Source organism: Vespa mandarinia, chromosome 9 (assembly GCF_050613455.1).
Source record: "Vespa mandarinia isolate Hongniang chromosome 9, ASM5061345v1, whole genome shotgun sequence".
NCBI lineage: Eukaryota > Metazoa > Arthropoda > Insecta > Hymenoptera > Vespidae > Vespa > Vespa mandarinia.
The window spans coordinates 7,895,001-7,917,500 of NC_140818.1; the positions used below are offsets into that span (position 1 = coordinate 7,895,001).

At 32.4% G+C, this 22,500-nt stretch overlaps 7 protein-coding genes across 10 annotated transcripts in view; 3 read left to right on the plus strand and 4 right to left on the minus strand.

Annotated features, from left to right (window-relative positions):
- Positions 1-751: 751 nt before the first annotated feature.
- LOC118440166 (uncharacterized) lies at positions 752-6,303 on the plus strand. 2 transcript variants are annotated; one of them, XM_035862794.2, is made up of 7 exons: positions 752-1,344; positions 2,829-2,917; positions 3,050-3,229; positions 3,335-3,424; positions 4,343-4,511; positions 4,606-5,060; positions 5,139-6,303. In XM_035862794.2, exons 2-7 carry the CDS (start codon positions 2,842-2,844, stop codon positions 5,762-5,764), a joined length of 1,596 nt encoding a protein of 531 aa, XP_035718687.1. In that variant the 5' UTR covers positions 752-1,344; positions 2,829-2,841; the 3' UTR covers positions 5,765-6,303. The 2 variants fall into 2 exon arrangements, with proteins under 2 accessions (XP_035718687.1, XP_035718683.1); XM_035862790.2 differs by having other exon boundaries at positions 752-987; positions 1,054-1,344; positions 4,606-6,303.
- Positions 6,304-6,821: 518 nt separating this feature from the next.
- Positions 6,822-8,074, plus strand: LOC118440085 (uncharacterized). The gene is made up of 3 exons (XM_035862591.2): positions 6,822-6,992; positions 7,174-7,461; positions 7,555-8,074. The coding sequence occupies exons 1-3, from the start codon at positions 6,920-6,922 to the stop codon at positions 7,920-7,922; spliced, it is 729 nt and encodes a 242-aa protein (XP_035718484.2). The 5' UTR covers positions 6,822-6,919; the 3' UTR covers positions 7,923-8,074.
- A 277-nt stretch (positions 8,075-8,351) lies between these two features.
- On the plus strand, positions 8,352-9,760 carry LOC118440171 (uncharacterized). Its single transcript, XM_035862800.2, has 3 exons — positions 8,352-8,860; positions 9,000-9,148; positions 9,286-9,760. Exons 1-3 carry the CDS (start codon positions 8,449-8,451, stop codon positions 9,469-9,471), a joined length of 747 nt encoding a protein of 248 aa, XP_035718693.2. The 5' UTR covers positions 8,352-8,448; the 3' UTR covers positions 9,472-9,760.
- A 937-nt stretch (positions 9,761-10,697) lies between these two features.
- LOC118440170 (putative U3 small nucleolar RNA-associated protein 11) lies at positions 10,698-13,105 on the minus strand. Of its 3 annotated transcripts, none has more exons than XM_035862799.2 (3): positions 12,837-13,105; positions 11,959-12,763; positions 10,698-10,837 (listed from the first exon to the last, which is right to left on the minus strand). In XM_035862799.2, the coding sequence occupies exon 2, from the start codon at positions 12,741-12,743 to the stop codon at positions 11,982-11,984; it is 762 nt and encodes a 253-aa protein (XP_035718692.1). In that variant the 5' UTR covers positions 12,744-12,763; positions 12,837-13,105; the 3' UTR covers positions 10,698-10,837; positions 11,959-11,981. The 3 variants fall into 3 exon arrangements, with proteins under 3 accessions (XP_035718692.1, XP_085515360.1, XP_035718691.1); XM_085659234.1 differs by having other exon boundaries at positions 10,714-10,834; XM_035862798.2 differs by lacking the exon at positions 10,698-10,837 and having other exon boundaries at positions 11,833-12,763; positions 12,837-13,104.
- Positions 13,106-13,219: 114 nt separating this feature from the next.
- On the minus strand, positions 13,220-16,104 carry LOC118440165 (uncharacterized). The gene is made up of 4 exons (XM_035862788.2): positions 15,962-16,104; positions 15,644-15,884; positions 14,047-15,366; positions 13,220-13,771 (listed from the first exon to the last, which is right to left on the minus strand). Exons 1-4 carry the CDS (start codon positions 15,974-15,976, stop codon positions 13,356-13,358), a joined length of 1,992 nt encoding a protein of 663 aa, XP_035718681.2. The 5' UTR covers positions 15,977-16,104; the 3' UTR covers positions 13,220-13,355.
- Trm7-32 (tRNA methyltransferase 7-32) lies at positions 15,992-18,298 on the minus strand. Its single transcript, XM_035862797.2, has 6 exons — positions 18,021-18,298; positions 17,860-17,929; positions 17,580-17,779; positions 17,068-17,462; positions 16,650-16,963; positions 15,992-16,105 (listed from the first exon to the last, which is right to left on the minus strand). Exons 1-6 carry the CDS (start codon positions 18,139-18,141, stop codon positions 16,066-16,068), a joined length of 1,140 nt encoding a protein of 379 aa, XP_035718690.2. The 5' UTR covers positions 18,142-18,298; the 3' UTR covers positions 15,992-16,065.
- A 1,195-nt stretch (positions 18,299-19,493) lies between these two features.
- Positions 19,494-22,500, minus strand: part of LOC118440214 (uncharacterized) — a 4,692-nt gene continuing 1,685 nt past the window's right edge. Inside the window, exons 3-7 of the mRNA XM_035862928.2 lie at positions 21,248-22,500; positions 20,482-20,842; positions 20,110-20,399; positions 19,911-20,022; positions 19,494-19,830 (exon numbers count right to left, since the gene is read on the minus strand). The exon at positions 21,248-22,500 is cut by the window's right edge and continues 718 nt beyond it. Coding sequence (XP_035718821.2) covers positions 19,708-19,830; positions 19,911-20,022; positions 20,110-20,399; positions 20,482-20,842; positions 21,248-22,500 — 2,139 coding nt within the window. The 3' untranslated portion in view covers positions 19,494-19,707. The remainder of the gene's footprint in view (positions 19,831-19,910; positions 20,023-20,109; positions 20,400-20,481; positions 20,843-21,247) is intronic.

Sequence of the window (22,500 nt, forward strand, 5' to 3'; positions counted from 1 at the left end):
TTACGATATGCTCTTATAGATTTTACGTTCGCATATATTTCAACACGTTTTCAGGTAAGTAGGTGTATACACTTTTATCGTGACGAATAAGCAAAGAAAAAAAACAAAACGAAACAAAACAAAAAGAGGAAGAAGAAGATTAACAAGAAGTTCGTTCTCGTAATTGCAAGGATAAAAGCTAGACACATTCAACGAATAAAAAAAAAATTAACACCTGTTACCATCGTCCACGTTGCCTGGTCTTTTTTCAACCGATATAATCTTATTGCGACAGGAGATATTGAAAAGTGGGACTACCTCGTTAGAATTTATACCGTTGATGGAAATATAAAATAAATTTTCTTTTCAATTATCTTGTAATTTATAACTGGAGGAAAAAGAACAAAAAAGAAAAAAAAAAGAAAAAAAAACGAACGTCCGCGCAACATTGTTTTCATAATCTAAACGAATCCGAGAATGAGACTGTAAACGAGTTGGATGAAAAAGAAAAAGGAAAGAAAAAAAAAGAAAAAAAGAAAAAAGAGTAGAGAAAGGTAAAAAAGAAAAAAAAAAAAAAGAAAGAAAGATATTAAAAGACGAAGATAAATAAAAGAAAAATAAATCTCGTCTAAAAATAACTTCCCACTTTCACGAGGAGGGGCAGTGGGAGGTGGGTGGGGGAGCGGAGGAGGGAGAATATTTTTTTTTAAGATACATGTGAATCATTTAATTAAAGTTCGAAAGTAAGAAATCCTTCATTGAGAAACGAGCGACCATAGCCGAGACATCCAAACACGCGTTCTTGACCGTGACTCTTTCGAAGGCAACACGAACGAAAAGAAAGATAGATAGATATAGATAGATAGATAGATAGATAGATAGATAGATAGAGAGAGAGAGAGAGAGTACGATTTCCTCATGCTATATCCTTTTGGTCGTTGACATTGAAAGAGTCGACCAAGCTGGTGGAACGATCGTAATAGTAAGAAGTAGTGGGGATCATACACGGTAGGATCTTTATTTACCCTAGAACGCATTAGAATGCTTTAATAATCCTAGCATCGGCCGTGGCAGGTGCTGTGGTGGTGGCCTGTGACCGACTTTTAAAGAAACCTTGGGGGGAGTTGGGTGGCATCTTCAGTTGGACATTGGCCTCCGTAAGACTAAGGAGTCAGGGAAAAGGAGTCGAAAGGGTGCGACGAAGATAGAAGCTCTTTTTTAACGAGAGAAAGAGAGAGAGAGAGAGAGAGAGAGAAAGAGAGAAAGAGAGAGAAAGAGAGAGAAAGAGAGAGAGGATTCCATCTTTGTTAATAGTACTCGAGTCAACTTCTATTTTTCACTAATACAATTGACTTTGCGTTACAGGTGAGTACAAAAGAAAATTATATCTCTTTATTATATTTTTATTTAAATACGATTTATATGTCATTTATCATGGTACGGAGATAAGATGTTAAAAATGTTCATCGTTGAATCCAATCAATCCGATCCGGTCAATGTCTTTCGTTCTTATTTTGTTTTTTCTTTTTTCTTCTTCTTCTTCTTCTTCTTTTTTTTTTTCTTTTTCTAACAGGTATTAAAGATAATTAAATGAATGTCTTAGGATTAACGAAGCTGAATCTAGTTTTACTTCCGTTTTAAAGATAGTTCGTAGTTATTTATCGGTCATTAAAACTGTTTCAAGATCGGTTATGATCGATCAAAACGGTTTTCTTCGGTGGACACGAACGAATCACTCGACGGGAATATTAAAATTTTAAATCGGTAGGAGAATAAGTCGACCATATAAAGTTGTTCATAATGATGCACCCATTACCGTGCACTCGTACGACGCAGTAGTTATATCCGCTATATAAAAGATGAGCTAACTTCTTCTCCATCGTGTTTATTCATCGTCCTTCTCTTCATTCTGTTCTTTTCTCTTCTCTTATACTCGCACGTAGCATCTCACGAAAGATTGTTGGCTTTGACCGTGACCGAGATTTAGGTCAAGCGGTCGCGAACCAGACTCTCGGCCTGTGTATGTGTGTATATATATATATATATATATATATATATGTGTATATATATATCGACGAAAGTCGAATGAACTCGACAGAGAATCGTTCCTCTTTATTTCATTTCATTTCTTTTTTTTTTCTCTTTTTCTTATTTCGTATTATTTTTATCTTTGTCTGAAGTATTCATTATACTTAGCTGAGTACCAAAAAAAAGTATAAACTTTCATTTTAAATATAATTTACATGTTCAAATATTTTTTTCGATTATTTTGAAAAAATACATTTTAAAGGCCTCGACGTCGATCGTATCGAATACTTAACAATAATTAAAACTGATAAATCGATTGATTTAAATTTATTAGCTCTGATATATTCGATTATGAATATTCTTGGTGTTTAAATTAAATCGAACTCAAAACGTAAAATAATAAATTTCATTGGCATTATTTAATTTTTTTTTTCTCTTTCTTTTTTTAACAATTATTATTGTCACAGTTGTGAATTCGAATTTCACGTTGTCCAATTTGTAAGATCAATTATCAATTAATCATAATTATACGGGCCGACAGATGTTTCTTTTTATATCGATCAACGATCAACTTGTTCTTCTTGTCTTCGTAATTCTTAAATTACAAGTCGTAATTGTCGTTTAAAAAGAAAAAAAAAATGGATGAACTTTTGGATCATAATTAATCGCGCTTTATAAAGTCAAGGAAGAGAGAGAGAGAGAGATAGAGAAAGAGAGAATAGTTAACGCGTGACACAAAGCATATAAATAATTAATAATTCACTCCATCTTGGTAATGTCATTAAAATTTAATCGTATTAAACGAATTCATATAATTGCAGATTAATCGTAAGGATGCGTCTGTCAACTGTGGTGGAATTGTTGTTGATACTTTTATTGGTAGCGTTCGCTGCATATGGAAGAGTAATCGGTAAGAAGATCGTGACGTAAATGAATATTAAATTAATAAAATAAAATAAAGAAAAAAAAAAAAGAAAAACAATACAAAAGAGAAAAAAGAAAAATCAATACAGATATTAATTGTCTTGCTATTGTTTAACAGATTCAGGCCTCGTAGCAGTGAATCGAAGTATACGAGCCAGCAATGTCCCCAAACAATCCATCGAGTTACCGATAATAACCGAAACCGCCGAGAACGTTAACAAATATTGCACGTGCAGCGACGTAATTTGCAATTGTTGTCGTAACTTTCACATTCCATTGGTAGAATTAAAAGGACCAGGTAATTAATAATAAACCGAATAATATCGCAAAATTATGTTCAATCTCTTTAACGAAATCAATGAAATCTTAATTTATTAATCTATTTTCTATCATTATTCTTAAGGATGTGCCTCTTTGCAATATCTTAAAGATGACAATTTGGCGGTACAATTGAGCTTTGGCGACAACATTCTTACATCTACGATCGTTAACGGTAAAAATATGTAATATATATTATATATACATATATATATATAGAAAGAGAGAGAGAGAGAGAGAGAGAGAGAGAGAGAGAGAGAGAGAGAGAGAGAGAGAGAGTAATATAGTAACCGTAACACGTACCGCCTCTTTCCATTTATTTTCCACAAGGAAAACCATGGTCTCGAACGCATCGGCAATCTTTACGTTCTGTCTATCGTGTAACGAGTTGACTCCATAGTTCGTGCATCATTCCGTGACAAGTGAAAAAAAAAAAAAAAGAAAGAAAAAAAAAGCAAAATAAAGATAAGAAAGGATAACTTCTATCATACTTATACCGTGTTACTCTGTCTGCTCATAACCATTATATGCGGTTAGGAAGTGTGTTAATTACACGGATATGAGGTTTCGACTATTCCCGTAGATATTAAGGTGTCATTCGGCGATGGTGACTTTCACCAAATGACCGTGAACACAGCGACAGCCATCGGAAGTATCGAGTACGCATACTCGCAGATGCATACTTATTGCTAAAAGAAAAGAAAAGAAAAGAAAAGAAAAGAAAAAGAAATGAAAAAAAAAAAAAAAGAAAAAGAAAGACATACACAAAAAATTATTTGAAGAGAAATATGCTTAACGCGTGGGAGTGGAATTCGTGTCATCGTTATACATACATAAATAAATATTTATATTTATATTCATGTTTCTAAGGTGAAAGTTTGCATTTGAACTTTCGCGATGAGATTTAGAATTTGGAAAGAGTTCTTGCGGGATCGATTTTTATGGGAGATACGATGTGAATGATTAATATCATTGTTTTTATTTCGAATTAATTTTTTTCTTTTCTATTACTTCCTTTTTTCTTATTTTTTTATTTTATTTTATTTTTTTTCTTTTTTTTTTTTTTTCTTTTTTTTTAAATTTTACTTTCAAGGTAAAAATCCAAAACCCGTTTGTGTGCCATTACCGGGTGGATTTAGCAAGTTTTGCGGAAGGATATATTCGATCAAAAGAGACACAAACGATCATTTCAAAGCTTGTCTTGGATTGGAACTCCAATCGTCAACCGAATTGGAGGCCAGCTTACGTGTCAGCTGTTTTAGGTAATATTTGGATATACATATATAAACTATAGCGATTTTTTTTGTATTATAATATTTGGTTTTTCGGAGATCGATATATTTTTTTCTCTTATAGATTCGGTCCCGATGGTCTGAAATTACGTCCGGCAGAACCATTCCCGATCGTTGAATCCGAACAAACTTCCGAAGAGGAAGACGACGATGATCTTTTCGGTTTAGGTTCGGACGACGACGATGATGACGATGACGATGACGATGACGCGGTTAGACCAAGCTTAAATGCTGTATCGGACAACATTGGAACGAACGTTGGGTTGGCCGACGAAGAGGAAGACGAGGAAGATGACGACGACGATGTCCTTGGATTTGGTGCATTATTGGACATCATAACCGGTGATGATGAGACATCTACGAAAAAGCCAAAAGTAACAACCGCGCCGCCCCTCTTGCAATTCACAATACCCATTTTAACAAGGCCTACGACAACAGTTTCATCGGTACAAGAACCCTCTGACGTATCGATCTTCCAAACTTTAGACTCTCAAAACGATAATCATCAGAATGATTATGGTCAGGAGTTAAACGTTATCGAGGAACAAATTAATAATGAAAATAACGATGTACTTACGGAATCCGATTTATTGACAGATCTTACGACCGATGAAACGATCATTGAAACCAATCAGAATGGAGAAACGACTAGTCCGACGAATAAACTTGTGAAACTTCAAAAGCCAGTGGTTAATCATAAAATCAAAAAAATTGGTACGGGCAATAATAAAAAACCTAGCATCACTTCGTCAAGTATAAATGCGATTAACGATGACATTAAAAAGAAGAATAAGAAGAAACCTCTGAAGAAACCGATCGACGATGACGACGTGAACGATGAAATTTTGGATGACGATGATGACGACGATGACGATGATCTTGATGATTTAAGTGACGACGACGACGACGACGACGACAACGACGACGATGACGACGTCGATGACAACGAAGACGATGATTTAAACGAAAACGTTGATCTTGACGAGGAGGACGATGAGAAGACCGATGATCTCGATGATTTAGATGACGACGATGACGAGGATGCTGTATTAAGTGCCCTCGTTGAAAATGACAAGCCAAAAAAAAAGAAAAATAAAGTCATAACGAATAATAAAGGACAATCGAGTCGTCCCGACGAAGAGGACGATTATTCCATTGGAATAACTGATTTTCTCTCAAGGAAAAAACAAGATGCCCGTCAGAGTAGAATCATGAGGTTATAGATATTTATTTTCGATTGATCTTTAAAATCCAATCGAATTTAATTATCGAATTTGACAATACGAGAATTTTGGGATGAATTTTGCGAGTCGAGTTTAAACGTTCATTCTTCATTTCATTTAACATATCTGACGAAATTTTATAAGTTATTGAAGATTTATTCGTAATTGAACTTGCAAAATTTTCACTTTCATATTTCTCGTAGAGATTCTCGTTGTTGTAGGATACTCGATGAATGATTGATTTATTCAATCATATAACGTAAATACGGAAAAAGATTATCGAATTTTTCAATTATTTTTCTTTTCTTTAATTCATCTTCTAATTTACATTAATAAGAAATTATCCGAGATGATACATATTAATCGACGTAATTGAAATAAATCGAAAAATCGTCAAACGACCTTTGCCATAATGCGATTCTTCGCATAATTTCATATTATTTAAAACAAATCGTATTTATTATACACACACACACACGCACATGAATATTATTTAATTAACTTATTGAAGTTGTACTTAGATATTAGGTAATAAAGACTTACACGTTCAAAAGGATTTCAATTTTATTATATATAGCGTTTAATTAAAATTCCTATATATACTTTAACAGATCGTTCTCTCTTCGATTGAAAAAATTTGTCTTGTTTTCAAATTTATTAAAGAAAAAAAAAGAAAAAAGAAAAAAAAAAAGAAAAAAAAATAATAATAATAGTAGTAATAATAATAACAATAATAATAATAAAATAAAAAAAGAAGAAGAAAAAACAATTCGACCGATCAAATATTTTGCAAATAGTTATTAATTTGTATTAATTTCCATGCGAAAATCCGTAATCATCATTTAATCAAAAAGCTTTATACTCGACTGCACTGATGTAAGACATACATACACATGCATACGTATATATGCATCAAACAAATGGAGCACTGGAACGGAACGAGATGAAAGTATCGAGTGTAGATTAACGCAACGGTAAACTGAGTTTTGAGTACGTCTGATTCTTCTACTTTCTATCGAAAGTTTATGAATATATAATGAATTAAATGTCTTCTTGGTCTGGTCCAAGGTATAACCAATATCAGTCTTAAATTCGGATCGAAACGCGAAACATCATAATCGCGCTAGTGAATCGGAAAACAAAACAAACAAAAAAATGGCTTATAAATCATTTCTCTTGCTGATCCTTATTCCAATGATCAGTTACGCCACGAAAATAACAAAAATAGGTGAATATATGTAATCGCAAGATCATCGCTTAAATATACTCAATAAATGATAAAAAGAAAATAATTACGATTAAAAATTATCGACTTATTTTATATTTTTGACGCCTGGAATAATATATAAAAAAAAGAGGGAGAGAGAGAGAACGAAAAGAAATTAAATAAGTGTCTAATCTTTTTTTAGATATGACAGAGTATATGTCGTCATATTACGATCCAACGACAGGATTAGAATTAAATGGTAAACCGGAGGACGTCGAAAGAACTCCCAACCAATTGCCAAAGCTTATTTTTCGAGGAATTCCATGTTTCTGTAATAATATGACCTGCGGTTGTTGTACGGGTGTCAATATAACCAAAATAAATTTTAATCGACGTGCATGCACCAAGTTCACATACGATCCACAAGAATTTTCTATCAACATGTCCTTTAGTATGAATGAAAAAGAGATATTTTCTACTTCCTTGTCCGGTGAGTATTAACCGATCGAGTTAAAAAGATAATAATCGATCACAGTAAAGATCTTTATTTTATTGTTGTTTTTTGTTCTTTTTTTTTTCACAGCGAAGAATCCCCCACCAGTTTGCATTCCGTTCGTCTATATACCAGTAATAACGTTCTGTGCACGATTCTTTGACGTTCATACAACTGGCATAAATCTTCATGCATGTTTAGATCTCGAAACACGAATAATAAACGCACCGATTTTAATTCTACATTTCAATTGCATGAAAATCGGTATGAATGGTGTATCATTATCGAAACCGGAAGATGATCTTATTCATTCATCGACGTCGAATCAAAACGAGAAAGATGAAGTTTACGACGAAGTCAATTTCGAACAATCGGATATCGATGTAGTAACTAACAATGTCCTTGGTACGACTTATAGTCCTGAAGAAGAAGCTTCGATCGGACAGTTAAAATATTAATTTATCATTTAAATTCTATTAATAAAGTTTTTACATTAGATACATGGATATTCATGTGTTTGTGATATGTGTGTGTATGTGTGTATATATATATATATATAATTTCTTTTGTATTTATTATATCAAATATAATATACAATTTATATTATTTATTTATTCGAATATTATTATTTTAATTGACACTTGATCATTTCACATTAAACGTTTCCCTATCGAATCATCGTGTCCATTATACATACATATATATATATATATATATATATATGTGTGTGTGTGTATGTGTGTGTGTGCGTGTGTATTAGTCACGTTATAATAACGTAACGCATACAAACATGCGAATAAACTTATGTATTCTATAAGAGGAACTAACGAAATGCGATTATACGGGTGAACAACTTGAGGTAAACCTAAATTTCTCCTTAAAACGGGGTCATATGGTACCGTCCTCCGTTAACTGACCAGTCGTCTTTCGATCGTTCATCGAGTATTATCAATAGGAAGAATGTAGATGTAAATTTGATTTTAAATGAAAAAAAGAAAAAAAAAAAGGAAAAAAAAAATGAAGATCCAAGGGTTATCGATCGTTCAAATATTATTGTTATTTCTTATATATTCATTATCGGAGTCTAAAGTGAACGTAATAAATCGTCAGGATGATACGAAGATCATTTTAAAAGATCAAGAAACGATGAGAGATCTTGAGACATTGTTGAGACAAGCTGTGATAAATACCACGAGTACAACGTCGACTGATATAACAGCAACCAGACAAGGACCTTGTCAATGTGCACTAGGTGTTTGTGGTTGTTGTTCGAGAATATTATTTTCCACTTGGAAACAAAAGGCATGCGTTAACGTGACTTATGATCCGGACGAGTTCAGTTTCACTGCTAACGTTCTGATGAACGACAGGGTTCTATACACCAGAACGATTTCCGGTAAATCTGTCTTCTTTCGATTACTTAACCGATTTTCTGACTGGATAATGCTTCCTTTTTTTTTTGTCGTTTCAATTGTTTCTTTTTTTTTTTTTGTTTTTTTTTTTTTTTGAAGATTTTCATTTTCCACTCGTTTCAGGGAAAAATCCTAGACCAATTTGCGTGCCCGTACCAAGGATACCGTACATTAGGGCCTGTGTGAGATTTTATAATATATTCTTTCAAGGTAGAAATATACATCTCTGTATCAACATGGAAGGAAAGTTTAGAGATACAACGTTGTTCAAAGTAAAGCATTTTTTATAATCCTATTTAAATATATATATACATATATATTCATCCATAGCGATATATATATATATGTGTACAGTTGGAGATTTAAGTATATAAATGATAATGAACGATGATAATATTCACGTATGCAGGTTGGATTAGATTGCATCCGATTTGGTTCAAATGGTTTAGCTCATATAAAGCCGGAAGATGGGGGTGGATTAGGCCAAGTTGAAATTTTTCCAGACGATGACGACACCGATTATAATGATAATTACGATGACGAGGATGATGACGACGATGACGACGACGATGATGACGACATATTAGATTTTTAACATAATTGTTATTATTTACATACGTCGACAATTAATATAGGATTTTAAAAGAAACATTTATTCTATTTATATACATATATATATATATATTTTTTTTTTTTATTTTGTCATATGTATCTTAATTAATAATTACCTTTGACCAATTCTTTATTGTAAATAGATTCGAGTTTGATCGAAAGCATATGATAGTCTTTTATAATGATAGTCCTTTTTTTCTCTCTTTTCCTTTTTTTTTTTTTTTTGATTGTAGTACCGAAAATTATTTTACAAAGCAAAGAAACATGATTTTCAATTGAACAATCGCGATATAAAGTGTCGAGTCAAACAATTGTGACAAATAACGCTGATTTCCGTTAAAATTCAATGAACTTTTATATCGGTCATCATAGTGATTATTATTTCCGGTAGAAAAGGTATCGCATAGACATCGGACCAGAAAGCGTCATTCATTTTATTATACTTAGATAGTTCAAAGTGTGAAAACATCGGCATTATTAACTGAACTGTATATTATTTTTATTTGTGGTATTAGCTAATCGTGCGAAGAAATGAATTTACGTCTGTGCAAAACGTTCCTCTTACTACTGTGCATTTTTTCAGAATTTAATATAAATAAGAAGCAAAGTTAGTTGATTCAAATTGTTCCTTTCTTTCTTTTAATTTTTTTTTCTCTCTGCTTTTTTTTTTTTTATTATACATACATACACAAAGAACGCAGCTCTAGTATATATTTATATTAACAAATACACCATAGGATTTCCCACGTCGAAAGCATTTTTGATTTTCAAAACCAATTCGTTAAATGGAAGATCATGCACTTGTCCTACATCTTACACCTGTTCTTGCTGCGAAAATGTTATCATCATTTATACCAAGATGACGAAACAACGTGGGTTGAAAATAAAAAAATTACTGATAAATATATAATAAAACAATTCTTCTAATATACTCTACTCTATGCATGCGAAATTTTTTGAGTGATCACTTGTTTTTTTAGTTTGTGTCAATTTTACTTATGAAACGAACAGACTAAAAGTAAATATCACGCTGAATGCAATAATCTTAACTAATCAAATTATTACAGGTAAGACTTTCATAAAGTATCCCTTTTTTTTAACAATATGTAAAATATATTAATTCTACTTATATATTGTTTTATCGATAGAGTATAAACCCTTTAGAATATGCAATCAAGTACCTGGCAGTTTCTTTTCAAGTGTTTGTGCAAATATTTTAGAATTGAATCAATTTCCCAGGTAAAAAATATTCTTCTCGATGATTATATCCGATGATTATTACTAATATCCAAGTATTATTTATGTTTTTTTTAGATCAATCACTGCTTGTCTTCGGACCGAAATAGCTACTAAACATAAATTATGGCAACTGAATTACAATTGCATCAGTATATCAACGGAATTGCCAAGGATATCCAATACAACTACTTCTACTACGATGACAGTAACACAATCGCCAGGTATGGCAGGGATGCCTTCAGGACAAATGCCAGGAATGGCAGGGATGCCTTCAGGACAGATGCCAGGGATGCCTGCAGGACAAATGCCAGGCATGCCAGGAATGCCTTCAGGACAGATGCCAGGGATGCCTGCAGGACAAATGCCAGGCATGCCAGGAATGCCTTCAGGACAGATGCCAGGGATGCCTGCAGGACAAATGCCAGGTATACCAGGAATGCCTTCAGGACAGATGCCAGGGATGCCTGCAGGACAAATGCCAGGCATGCCAGGAATGCCTTCAGGACAGATGCCAGGGATGCCTGCAGGACAAATGCCAGGCATGCCAGGAATGCCTTCAGGACAAATGCCAGGGATGCCTGGAGGACAAATGCCAGGAATGCCTGCAGGACAAATGCCAGGAATGCCTTCAGGACAAATGCCAGGAATGCCTTCAGGACAAATGCCAGGGATGCCAGGAATGCCTTCAGGACAAATGCCAGGGATGCCAGGAATGCCTCCAGGACAGATGATGGGAATGCCAGGAATGCCTCCAGGACAGATGATGGGAATGCCAGGAATGCCTCCAGGACAAATGCCTGGAATGTCAGGAATGCCTCCAGGACAGATGATGGGAATGCCAGGAATGCCTCCAGGACAAATGCCTGGAATGTCAGGAATGCCTCCAGGACAGATGATGGGAATGCCAGGAATGCCTCCAGGACAAATGCCAGGGATGCCTCCAGGACAAATGATGGGAACGCCAGGAATGTCTTCAGGGTAAATGTCAATGACAAAAATAATGCCACTAGATTAAATATCAGGATTATCATCAATGAATATAGGAATTTCTGTATTATAAATATTAAAAAAAAAACTAGTAGTAATAACTTTTAACAATTTAAATAATTTATTAATGTAAAGGATGTAATGGAAATAAGAAACATTATATAATGATGAGTAAGAAAGTAAAATAATCTAATAGCTGACATTTTAGTTCCTCAAAAATAATATTGTGATGAAATAAATTTACCTTATAATATGTATAAAAATATATCAACGCTTTCTTTCAAACTTCCATTTATATATAGGAGCAGAATCTCTCGTTGCAGGTTTGACCTGTTTTGGTTTAATTTCTTTCTCCTTTGCTAGAGCTCTCTGAATTTCTAATTTTTGTTGAACGATAGTTAACTCTCTTTCTCTATCTATTCTCTTATACAATTCCTTATAAGCCATGTGTTTTTGCTGTTCAATGGTAGCAAGAGTATTTTCATCAACTCTAGGAAACTTTATATCTCTTAATTTAGACAAATTAGGTCTATTTGTACGCCTCGACAATAACGCAGGATGCGTATTTAATTTCTTAGCAATATCAAAGTTTCTTTCCTCTTCCTCGTCTTCGACAAAGAATACATGCTTATTTTTTATTTCATTTGCAGCATCTATTAGATGTAACTGACTCTGCAACTTTTCTACCTTTTTCGCTTCTATATTTCTTTTATAAGCAATATATTTTATATCTTGCGTCTCCATTAACTTAATCTGATCGGGAGTATGTTCGTCTTCCTTATCTTTTTCTCTGTGCACACCTTTCTCTATTTTTGAATTGATCATGTGAAAGTAAAATTCATCCGGATTTCTATTGAGAGCACGTTTTTGCAATAACTTCAAAGTTCGTTCTTTCCTATGATAATCCTTTGCTCTTGCAATATAATCTTTCTTTTTTTCAAGAAGACCTAAGTGCTTACGAGCCTCTGGTTGATGTCGTTCTTTATGAGTTTTTTGCGTCGCTTTGGCTGCTTTCTTCCAAGAAGACATCCTTAAATTATTTTCCGAATCTATAAAGTTAGTACAAATTTAAACTCATTCTCCAGAAATAATAATAACGATAGAAGAAAATTAAATTTATACCTTGTTCCGTATAAAATTATTTCCAAGAAATATTATTCGAGCAACGATCGATAATTTTTAAGAATAATATGTTACATTTACGAATGTTTTCAATATTGAACATAACGAAACATAACCTTACAATTCCAAACGTGACGATTGGACGCTTTTTCGTTCTGCGCCTTTTCATTGCGCAGATACAACAACCAATTACATCTTCTGGCGCGAGTTATGAAAATATATTGTAAATAAATACCAAAACGCAAGATAGTTTATCGAAAAACTCGTCCGTATTTATGTCATTACATATTACGACGAAGCAAATCGAAAAAGAAAATGAAATAAAAAAAAAGAAAAGAAAAGAAAAGAAAAAGAAAAGAAACGAAAACAGAATGTAATTATTAATCAAAAATAAATGTAATTTATCCAACGATGGATCGACAAATAAAAAAAAATATCGTACATAACCTAATAATGTATATATATATATTTTGCTTTTTTTTTTGCTCTTAAATATTACTCGAAACGTTTGAAAGAACTTTAATCGTTAGTTATAACATCGGATTGCACAGATTGATGTGCTCGTGATGGGATCGGTATTATCGTATTTCCAACGGACAAAGAACCTTGACTAAAAATTTGTGTTTCCGAGGATATTCCTCTAGGCGATGTCAACTTGTTTTTCATCCTTGCAATTGGTTCTCGTCCTCTTATTTTATACCAACCGTAGCGATGTCTTTTCGCCATTGGACTTCTATCATCGGTATGTAAAACGGCAGAATCAGTTGCCGTCGTTGAGGTAGGAGATTCATCCTTGAAATCTCTTGATCGTTTACGCGAATTATTCGACACGTAAGATGCAATATTTGACAAATAATTATTGACTGCGGACGACGAAGGTATTTCGTCTCTTTTAAACATTTGTTCGCTCGAAGTAGACTTTAAAAAATTCCCACCTACGATAAGATATATTATCAAAACGTATATGTTTATATACATATATATATATATATACGTTTATTATATTATATACATGTATGTATATATATATATATACGTATATATATTTCATAGTTTACGTGTAATCTTTTTTAGGCGATCCATCTTTCCAAAATTATTAAGATTTTGTTTAAAAAGAAAGGAAAGAAAAAAAAAAAAAGAAAATGGAAAAAATAATATTAAACCAATGAGTCGCATATATCAATGGATTTGGAAAAAATTAATAACATACCGGGAAAACTTCTGAGCGCTTGTTTAACCGCATGCGTCATAGAGGATAAAAGACCAGCAGAATTGTTTCTATTCAAGGAACTTTCCACGTTATTACTCTGCGATGATACCGAATTCGAATCCGAATAGAATTTATAATTTGCAGTATTTACATTATTTTCCATCGACGATTTAATCAACTCTCTTTTAGCCGTATCTGTTATTTTACAATCGGCAAGATCTGACATCGATGACAATTGCTTTAAGCCAGATTCGATCAGAGGTCCGATATTGGATGTTCCAGAAGTCGAATTGTTCTCTACTATCACCATCATCACGACACGAGAACAACCAGTTTTTTGGGTAACACCAATGTTACTATGAGTGGTCTGAGTTCTATAAAATCGATTCTCCTTTTCAATATTATTTTCATTGTCACTAATCTTCTCCGTGTTAGATCTCGAATCGACCTTCGACTCATTTCGATTCTTATCAAACGTATTCGCATCAATATTAGTCAATTTTCCATTATCCGTTTTCATTGGTACATCCTCCATTGTAACTGTCGATCGTGATAACGACTCTCGAGCTTCATAATATTCATCGTTTTCCGTCATATTCGAACTACCGATACTACCTCTACCCGATTCAATATCTTTATCGTATTGATCAGAAAATCTGACCTTTTTGAACGAACTAGATCTTCTTTCCTCGTGTATTCTAACTTCAACGTTTTTCATCTCCGGTAATATACCACCATGGACCCCGGTTAATTCCATATCATCGGCCGACCCTTCGATTTCATAGTTCGATAATTTAGTTTTGGTAGCAGTTATGTATTCGGTTCTTTCTTGTTCTTGCATAACCGATAACATCAATCCTGGGTTGTTCTTTGTTGAGAGCTGTTCTTCCACGCCAAAATCGCTTGGTAAAGATCGAAATGGCGTTTTATCTTGATTCGTATAACAAGTCAAATAACTGCTAGACTTACCCTCGAAATCGCTACTTTTCGATTCTGATCCGTACGTGTAACTTTTTACTATCGAGGTCGCTGAACTTATGTTTGGTGTCTTTAATAAAAAATTTGGCACGTGCGGAGTCTTGTATTCGAGACTCGACTGTTTCCCTGTTACGGCAACGTGCATCGGCGTACTCGTTGTTCTATAAAGTTCTGGCGGAGACGTTAATGGGCCAACAAAATTACCATTGTAATCGCCGTCGATCGTCGAATGTTCCTTCTTCTTTGTTCCTAAATTTGACAATATTGGCGTGGCTACGAGAGATCTTCTTTCGGAGATCGATACTTGAGGACGTCGTTGTGCCAACCAAAATTTGCATGGATCTTCGGAAAGTCCCATTAATATTATAGTTCAAAGATAATAATTATTCTTCGTTTCATTTAATTTGTAATTAAATAAAAAATAAAAGAAAAGAAAAATCTCATACCATGTGAAATCATTTTCTCATTTTCAATTTATATTAATAAAAATACAAATGGAATTGTATTTTTTAAATATAAATTCGAAAGCCCTTCTTTACTCCTTACATATTTTATATATAATATCATTATGGATCGTGATTTCACGTGGCACCAGTCAAAAAGAAATATTAAACGTTACCGAATAATTCGATATCCTTGTTTTGTTCGAAAAAATCACCACATAAATAACAATACAAAGGAAGATGATTGACGGCTACATGATAGAGTAATTTCTCATCTAATTTTGGATGCAATGGCAATTTTTTACCGTAACATAACGGACAATAAAACTCTTGATCCGGATGTTTGTTTCTTTGATGTCTCTTACAACACTCAGCGCAACAAAATAATTTCTCACAAATGTTGCAAGTTCTATTCGTCTGTAATATTTACAAGCGCAAATATTAATATGTAATATTTTTTTAGATTTCTTATTAATAATAATTTATATAATTACCCAAGAGGAAGACATGAAGACGAAGAAGTTGTAAATGTTTCGCCGAGTAAATGTTTACAAATTTCTTCATTTGCAAGCATTTTGATAAGATTCCCGAAGGACGGTCAAATAGCGTAACGCATAACGTAACGACAGCGTAAATTCCTGAAAGATTGTATTCAACGATATCAGGATAATTACGTCCTTTTGTTTTTTTACATTTTTCTTTCTTCTCTATAATTGCGATTGTAACTCTAGATCGATAGAAAAATATTTGAAATCCAGTTTTAAATATAAATTGTTCGATTATTCTATAAAACTTATTTCGTCATATTCGAAATTTTCTTATCACTGATTAGTTTCATTTAAAGGCACAAAAGGCAATAAAATTCCATTTGTATATGAAATTTATATACTTGTTAATACGACAAGGCATGTCGAAGGTCGAAAATATTTGAGTCAATGTTTACCAATTTTTTTTTTTTGCCTGTTAGTATAGATTTTAATACAATCGACAAGATGATTCGGTGTAATTTGGAACGTGTGATAAATTCAAGTAATTAAGGTATATATGCAATAATATAATATTTTCATGCAGATAGAGACTTATACGATAGAATAAGTAGGAACATTTATTATTAGAAATTTTCTTTGTTTTTGTACAATATTTTTCTTCGACTTAAATTAATTTATTAAATTAATTTATTACTTCTCAAAATCATTATTTTCACTAGATACATTTAAATGAAGTAATGTATCCAAGGAAAGTATATTCAACACGTCTTCCTGATTTTCATCTGTCTTTTTCTCCTCCATCACTTTTTCATTTATACACTTTTGTTTCCGCCTTGTTTGTTCTTTAAATTCAGATAAAGATATTGGACGATCATTATCAATAATAACACTAACGTCTGCTTTTCGAAAATCAGTACTTCTATCCTCAAGCAAGGAGAGTGCCTCTTCGTAAGGTGGTGCGATTGGGCTTTGCACTGGCTCATGATATTTGTATTCTTTTCCTTCGAACTGAAAATATTTCAAATATAATACATACATATATATTTATTCATATCTTTTTTTGTTTTTTGTTTTTTTTTTTTTTTTTAATATAAATCATTATATATTCCTACATTCAATGGATAACACGTATCGGAGTCAGGTTGATTTAAATCTCCACAAACGACAAATGGTACAACGAGCCTGTTAACTCCTGTCAATTTTTCAAAATTACAAGGTTCGTGAGTTAGAAGAGGATTCAACATATGTGGCTCATATCCATCAGGTGGAGAATAATCTTTGCATACTACGAAAGCCTCAATGCTAGAATTTCGAGAACTACTTGGCTTGGCGCAATAGACATAAGGAAAAAATATTTTCAATTGCGCATATAACAATGAGACATCCTTAGCTCGAAAAATCTTTGCTACGAATGTTCCTCCCGGTCGTAATATATGAGTAGTTATATTTAAAGCTGCTAGCAAAAGTTGAGACTGAATATATATGTCCATATCATGTAATCCTGTGACTAAAGTACAAGATATATTCATAATTAATTATTATTAATATAAATCTACAAAGTTAATAATAAAAAAAAAAAAAAAAACAAAAATAAAGAACAAAATGAATAAATATAAGAACATGCCATCAGGTGCTCCATCGCATACAACTAAATCTGCTTGTGTGTTATCAAAATGAGCAATTATATGCTTTGCCGTGGCAGTATTTGTAATATCCCCTTGAATTTGAATTACACCTTCCAATGGTGCCATTGCTTGTAAATCAACAGCAACAATTTTGGGAGGTGTCGCTTCACCTGCTTCCAATGCCTTCTTATAATTTTCACTTAAGGATAGAAAAATAATTTTATATTATTTAAAATTTAAATAATATATTAGTATTATTTCAATGATATATCTACATACTTTAATTTTCGTGAAAGAACTTGACTCCAGCTACCAGGTGCTGCACATAAATCAACAGCTTTGTTTACACCTGTTGATCAAATATAAGAAATATTAATTTATAAAATGGAAAAAAAAGGGGATAATCGTAGAAATTTACTTTTCATATCAAGATACATTACCATCAAATATATGACATTCATTATCGATTTGTAATAATTTAAATGCACTACGTGCTCTCCAACCTTCTTCCTTCGCTCGTCTGTAATATATATCACGTTTGTCCTTTGACGTTTTTCCCATATTTGTAAATAGTATATATATTATATAGATATATATTAATAATTTTTCTTCGTAATAAAAATTAATTTACTACTTAACAAAATAATATACGTATATAATGAATGAGCTCATAGGTTAGGTGACCACAATTTTATAAGAGAAAGAAGCCATTTAAGGTTATTCATTATCTATTGCTGATAATATATGCGACTTCAGCGACAGATACGGATGAAATACGAACTACAAACGCAATAGGTATAACATTGTCTCTACATGCATCTATTTGGTTATAAGTTTGTTTAGGTTATACTCATCTCACGTTTTAATCAATTGAATTTGTTTTCTCATAATCTTTTCTACATAATATATATATGTATATATACAGTAATACGTTTTATTTTTATTTCTAATTAAGCTACGAAGAAAGAAAATTGCTGATGGATATCTTAAATTTTGAAATATTTCGATATGACGACATATAAAAAATAGAATAGAAAATATAATATTTAACCTTAAAAACGTAAATAAAGAGAAATAAGAATACATAAAAATAAATAAGAACAAATAAGAAATTAATATTTTTCAATGCGTTTCTCAAAGAAATTATTTTAGAATTTTATTATATTCAATTTATTTATCTATCGAAATATGATTAACAATGTAAGATTTAAGATACTTCAATGTTTAGTTAGAATTAAATATAAATAAATTTTCAAAACGCATTTAAATATGCAATCAGCTTGGTATTACTTGCGTTATATAAGCTAGATTTAAATTTCAATATAAATAATACCAATCCAAATCTTACCATATGCAGATTGCTGCATCTGAAGATTCATGTTACCCTACTTTAAAATTCGATTTTTATTTCAGATTTTATTTTGCAATTGTAAAGCTTTATTTTTATGAATAAATTATTTTCGAAAAAAAGAAAACCGACACAACTTTTTTCAAAGAAAATAAAATACTTTCAAACGTTCGAAAATGTCATATCTTCGTTTAAAATTTAATTTTTACAATTAACCTATGTTCGATGCATGAACAGCCTTAATCAGTTTTTTTTTATTTTTTATTTTTTGTAGAACTACTTACGCATTTAGAGTCTATTTCTAATTTACTTTCTTTTCAATTAGTTAAACACTTACGATTGTTATTTATTCGTTATATGACAGAATAGAAAAAAAGAAATATATTTCATTTGAAAATTCATGTATATTTGAACTATTTTTATATATATATATATATATATGTATAGTAAAAAAAAAAAAAAAAGAATGGCAACTAATACAACCTATATATAGTACATTGTTAAAAATAATCGAATTGCTAAGTATCATTAATATACGGAATTGCGGATATACAATGTTTCCTTAGTTATTTAACTTATAGAATTATTGATTAGCATCAGCATAAATATATATCGTATAATGTACATAGTCATCATTATCATTATTATTATATCTTATAAAGACATTTTTATACAGAAATTCATTTAATTTTACAGAAAATAACGAGAGCTCAACATGATGTAATATATATTTTCGATGTTGCAAAATTTTTTTTATCATTTTCCTAAGATATACATTATTATAAAGACATTTTACGTCCTTCTATGGATATATCAACTGCTCTTCTCGCAGATTTCATTTTTTTGTTATCCATATAATTCTTCATATGCCTTTCAAATCGATTCATTTGTTTCTTAGTGCTCTATAAACAAAATTAATATAAATATATAATAGACGATATATATATATGAATGTTTTAACATTGAAAATCACAATACTTACTCTACTTATGTCTACGTCAGATTTCCAATCTGGACGTACGACATAATCTTTGTTAGATGGTCTAGGAACTCGTGCTCTGGCAACCCATCCTGGATCTCCAGGTCTCAAAGGTCTAAAATGATAATTAAAAAAAAAAAAAAAAATTAGAAAAACATTTGTTTTCTTCATACTGACATCATGAAATTAAATCCCATCATACTTGGCATCTCCTTTTAAGGCTTTGTTAATATCCTGAGATTTTTGAGAAGATCCGTCCTCTTCAGTTTTTCGTCTTTTTTGTGGTGTTTGTTCTATATCACGCTGTAATCTTTCTTCCTTCGTCAAAGCTTTAAAATCAGCAGACAAATTAAATATTGGTCTGGCCCATTCGTTAATTAATTTTCCAGCACGTTCTTTATTTTCCTTTGTTTCTTTTGGATGTTTATATAAATACATTACAGCTTTACCAATGCCCGATTGTTTTAAAGATGCTTGGTCAATTCTTGGAAACTAGAAAGAAAAAGATTTAATTTTTTTTTTTTTTTGTTCAACCATATCATCGTAAACGCTTTATTTACTATGTTAAACTTACCTCCCATAAAAGCTTTAAAAGACTGTCTCTTATTCTTAAAGATGGTAAAGATCGATCTGGCATTGGAGCTAGCCAATCGGTTAAAACTGCTAATACATTATGTTCTAAAAATGCCAATTGTAAATCATGTTTTTTTAATTGTGATAATACTTTTGGTAACATTGCAATTTTATTAGTAGCTGGCTTATTTAATTGATTTAACTTTCTATCTTCCTCAGAAGCAGCCTTCATATCGGTTAACAATTGTGCAATAATATCATCATTGTCATTAATTATGTCAATATCTTTGCGTTTGCGTCTACGTGATTGTTCTTCCTTCTTACGTGCCAGCATACGATCAAAATCAGACATTGAATCATCCCTGAAAAATAGAAATAATTGTATAACGATGAAAAAAAAAAAAAAAAAAAAAAATTATAATTTGACTTAATAGCTTCAAGAGCTATTTAGCTTAAAATCAATAATTTTTTAATATTATATTCGTTGTTCTTTACAAACTATTTAATAATTTATGACCACGTCAATAAATCATCTGCCTACTTTATGCTATTACTTACAAATATCTGTTGCTCCTGGATAGCAAACATTAATAATAATAACAATAAATATCATTTCTTCTTTTTTTTTTTTTTTTTTTTTTGAATAATGTTTAGAGGGAAATGTGTATTCTATTATATTTCTACATGAAATAAACTTTCAAGAATCTCTTGACTTAATTTATGATTATTATGCTATGATGTAGTAAAAAAATAATTCATCAACTTACATTCCTCCCTCTGCAATAACTCCATCGTCAGAATCTTCATTATCTTGTTGCACGATACTGGTCGGCTCGTCATCGTCTTTCTTCTCATCGTGTTCTTCACCCTCTTCCAGATCGTCTTCATTTCTTTTTTTAGGTGATTTATCGGGATCTCTTTCATCTTCGCTATCGGATAATTCACGTGCCGCTTTTTTAGAACTTTTAGCAGCATCATTCTCATCCTCCGAATCGGAGAGTATTCTTTTTCGCTTTTTTACTCCACTTTCTGACTCTCTGCTCGGGCTTCTTGATCTCCCAGATTTTGAAGCCGATCGCGATCTCGATCTTGTCCCAGATCTTGAGCGGGATCTACCCGCAGATTTTGCAACGGAACCAGACCGCGAACGGGATCTCGATCTTGATTTCGATCGTGAACCTGAATGTGATCTTGAACGAGATCTAGATGGTGATCTTGATCCAGAGCCTGATCTTGATCGTGAACGTGAACCAGACTTTCTTGATCCAGATCGTGATCTTGATCTTGAAACCTTCGAACCAGATCGCGAACGAGATTTTGATTTACTAGATCTGGAACCTGATCTAGATCTAGAGTGTGAACTTTTTCTCGAAACTGCACGAGATGGAGAACCCTTTCTTGATCCTGACAATGATCTGGATTTTGACCTAGATCTTGATTTAGATCTCGAAACGGATTTTCTTGAACCAGACCTTGATCTAGATCTCGATCGTGATATTTTCCTTGATCCAGATCTCGATCTCGATCGGGAACCTTTCCTTGATCCTGACTTCGATCTCGATCGGGATATCTTCCTTGATCCTGACCTCGATCTCGATCGAGATGCTTTCCTCGATCCTGAACCTGACCTTGATCTAGATCGAGATCCTTTCCTCGATCCTGATTTTGATCGAGATCTAGATGCTTGTCTTGATCCAGACCTCGATCGTGATGCTTTTCTAGATCCTGATTTTGATCTTGATCTAGATTTTGACCTTGACAATGCCTTTTGCTCTGGACTCGGAGATCTCGATAATGATCCTCCTTTACGTGATGCTACGGAAGATTGTTTCCTTGATCCAGAACCAGATCTGGATCTAGATCTTGATTTCGATTTAGCTTTTTCATCGGCCGAATGCGACGGTGATCTCGAACGTGAGCTTTTTCTCGACGAAGGAGAACCTTTCTTCGAACTTTCCACAGAAGGAGATTTCGATTTAGAACGTGATTTTCTAACATCCGAAGGAGAATGTTCGGGTGA

Coding starts and splice junctions, on each gene's coding strand:
- LOC118440166 (XM_035862790.2), top strand. CDS start 2,842: ATGCGTCTGTCAACTGTGGTGGAATTGTTGTTGATACTTTTATTGGTA. Junction 3,230..3,334: donor GGTAGAATTAAAAGGACCAG/GTAATTAATAAT, acceptor ATTATTCTTAAG/GATGTGCCTCTTTGCAATAT. Junction 3,425..4,342: donor TACATCTACGATCGTTAACG/GTAAAAATATGT, acceptor TTTACTTTCAAG/GTAAAAATCCAAAACCCGTT.
- LOC118440085 (XM_035862591.2), top strand. CDS start 6,920: ATGGCTTATAAATCATTTCTCTTGCTGATCCTTATTCCAATGATCAGT. Junction 6,993..7,173: donor CACGAAAATAACAAAAATAG/GTGAATATATGT, acceptor ATCTTTTTTTAG/ATATGACAGAGTATATGTCG. Junction 7,462..7,554: donor ATTTTCTACTTCCTTGTCCG/GTGAGTATTAAC, acceptor TTTTTTTCACAG/CGAAGAATCCCCCACCAGTT.
- LOC118440171 (XM_035862800.2), top strand. CDS start 8,449: ATGAAAAAAAGAAAAAAAAAAAGGAAAAAAAAAATGAAGATCCAAGGG. Junction 8,861..8,999: donor ATACACCAGAACGATTTCCG/GTAAATCTGTCT, acceptor CACTCGTTTCAG/GGAAAAATCCTAGACCAATT. Junction 9,149..9,285: donor GAGATACAACGTTGTTCAAA/GTAAAGCATTTT, acceptor TCACGTATGCAG/GTTGGATTAGATTGCATCCG.
- LOC118440170 (XM_035862799.2), bottom strand. CDS start 12,743: ATGTCTTCTTGGAAGAAAGCAGCCAAAGCGACGCAAAAAACTCATAAA.
- LOC118440165 (XM_035862788.2), bottom strand. Junction 15,367..15,643: donor CAAGGATATCGAATTATTCG/GTAACGTTTAAT, acceptor GACTTTCCGAAG/ATCCATGCAAATTTTGGTTG. Junction 13,772..14,046: donor AGCGCTCAGAAGTTTTCCCG/GTATGTTATTAA, acceptor ATCTTATCGTAG/GTGGGAATTTTTTAAAGTCT.
- Trm7-32 (XM_035862797.2), bottom strand. CDS start 18,141: ATGGGAAAAACGTCAAAGGACAAACGTGATATATATTACAGACGAGCG. Junction 17,463..17,579: donor ATGCGATGGAGCACCTGATG/GCATGTTCTTAT, acceptor CTTGTACTTTAG/TCACAGGATTACATGATATG. Junction 16,964..17,067: donor ATACGTGTTATCCATTGAAT/GTAGGAATATAT, acceptor AAATATTTTCAG/TTCGAAGGAAAAGAATACAA.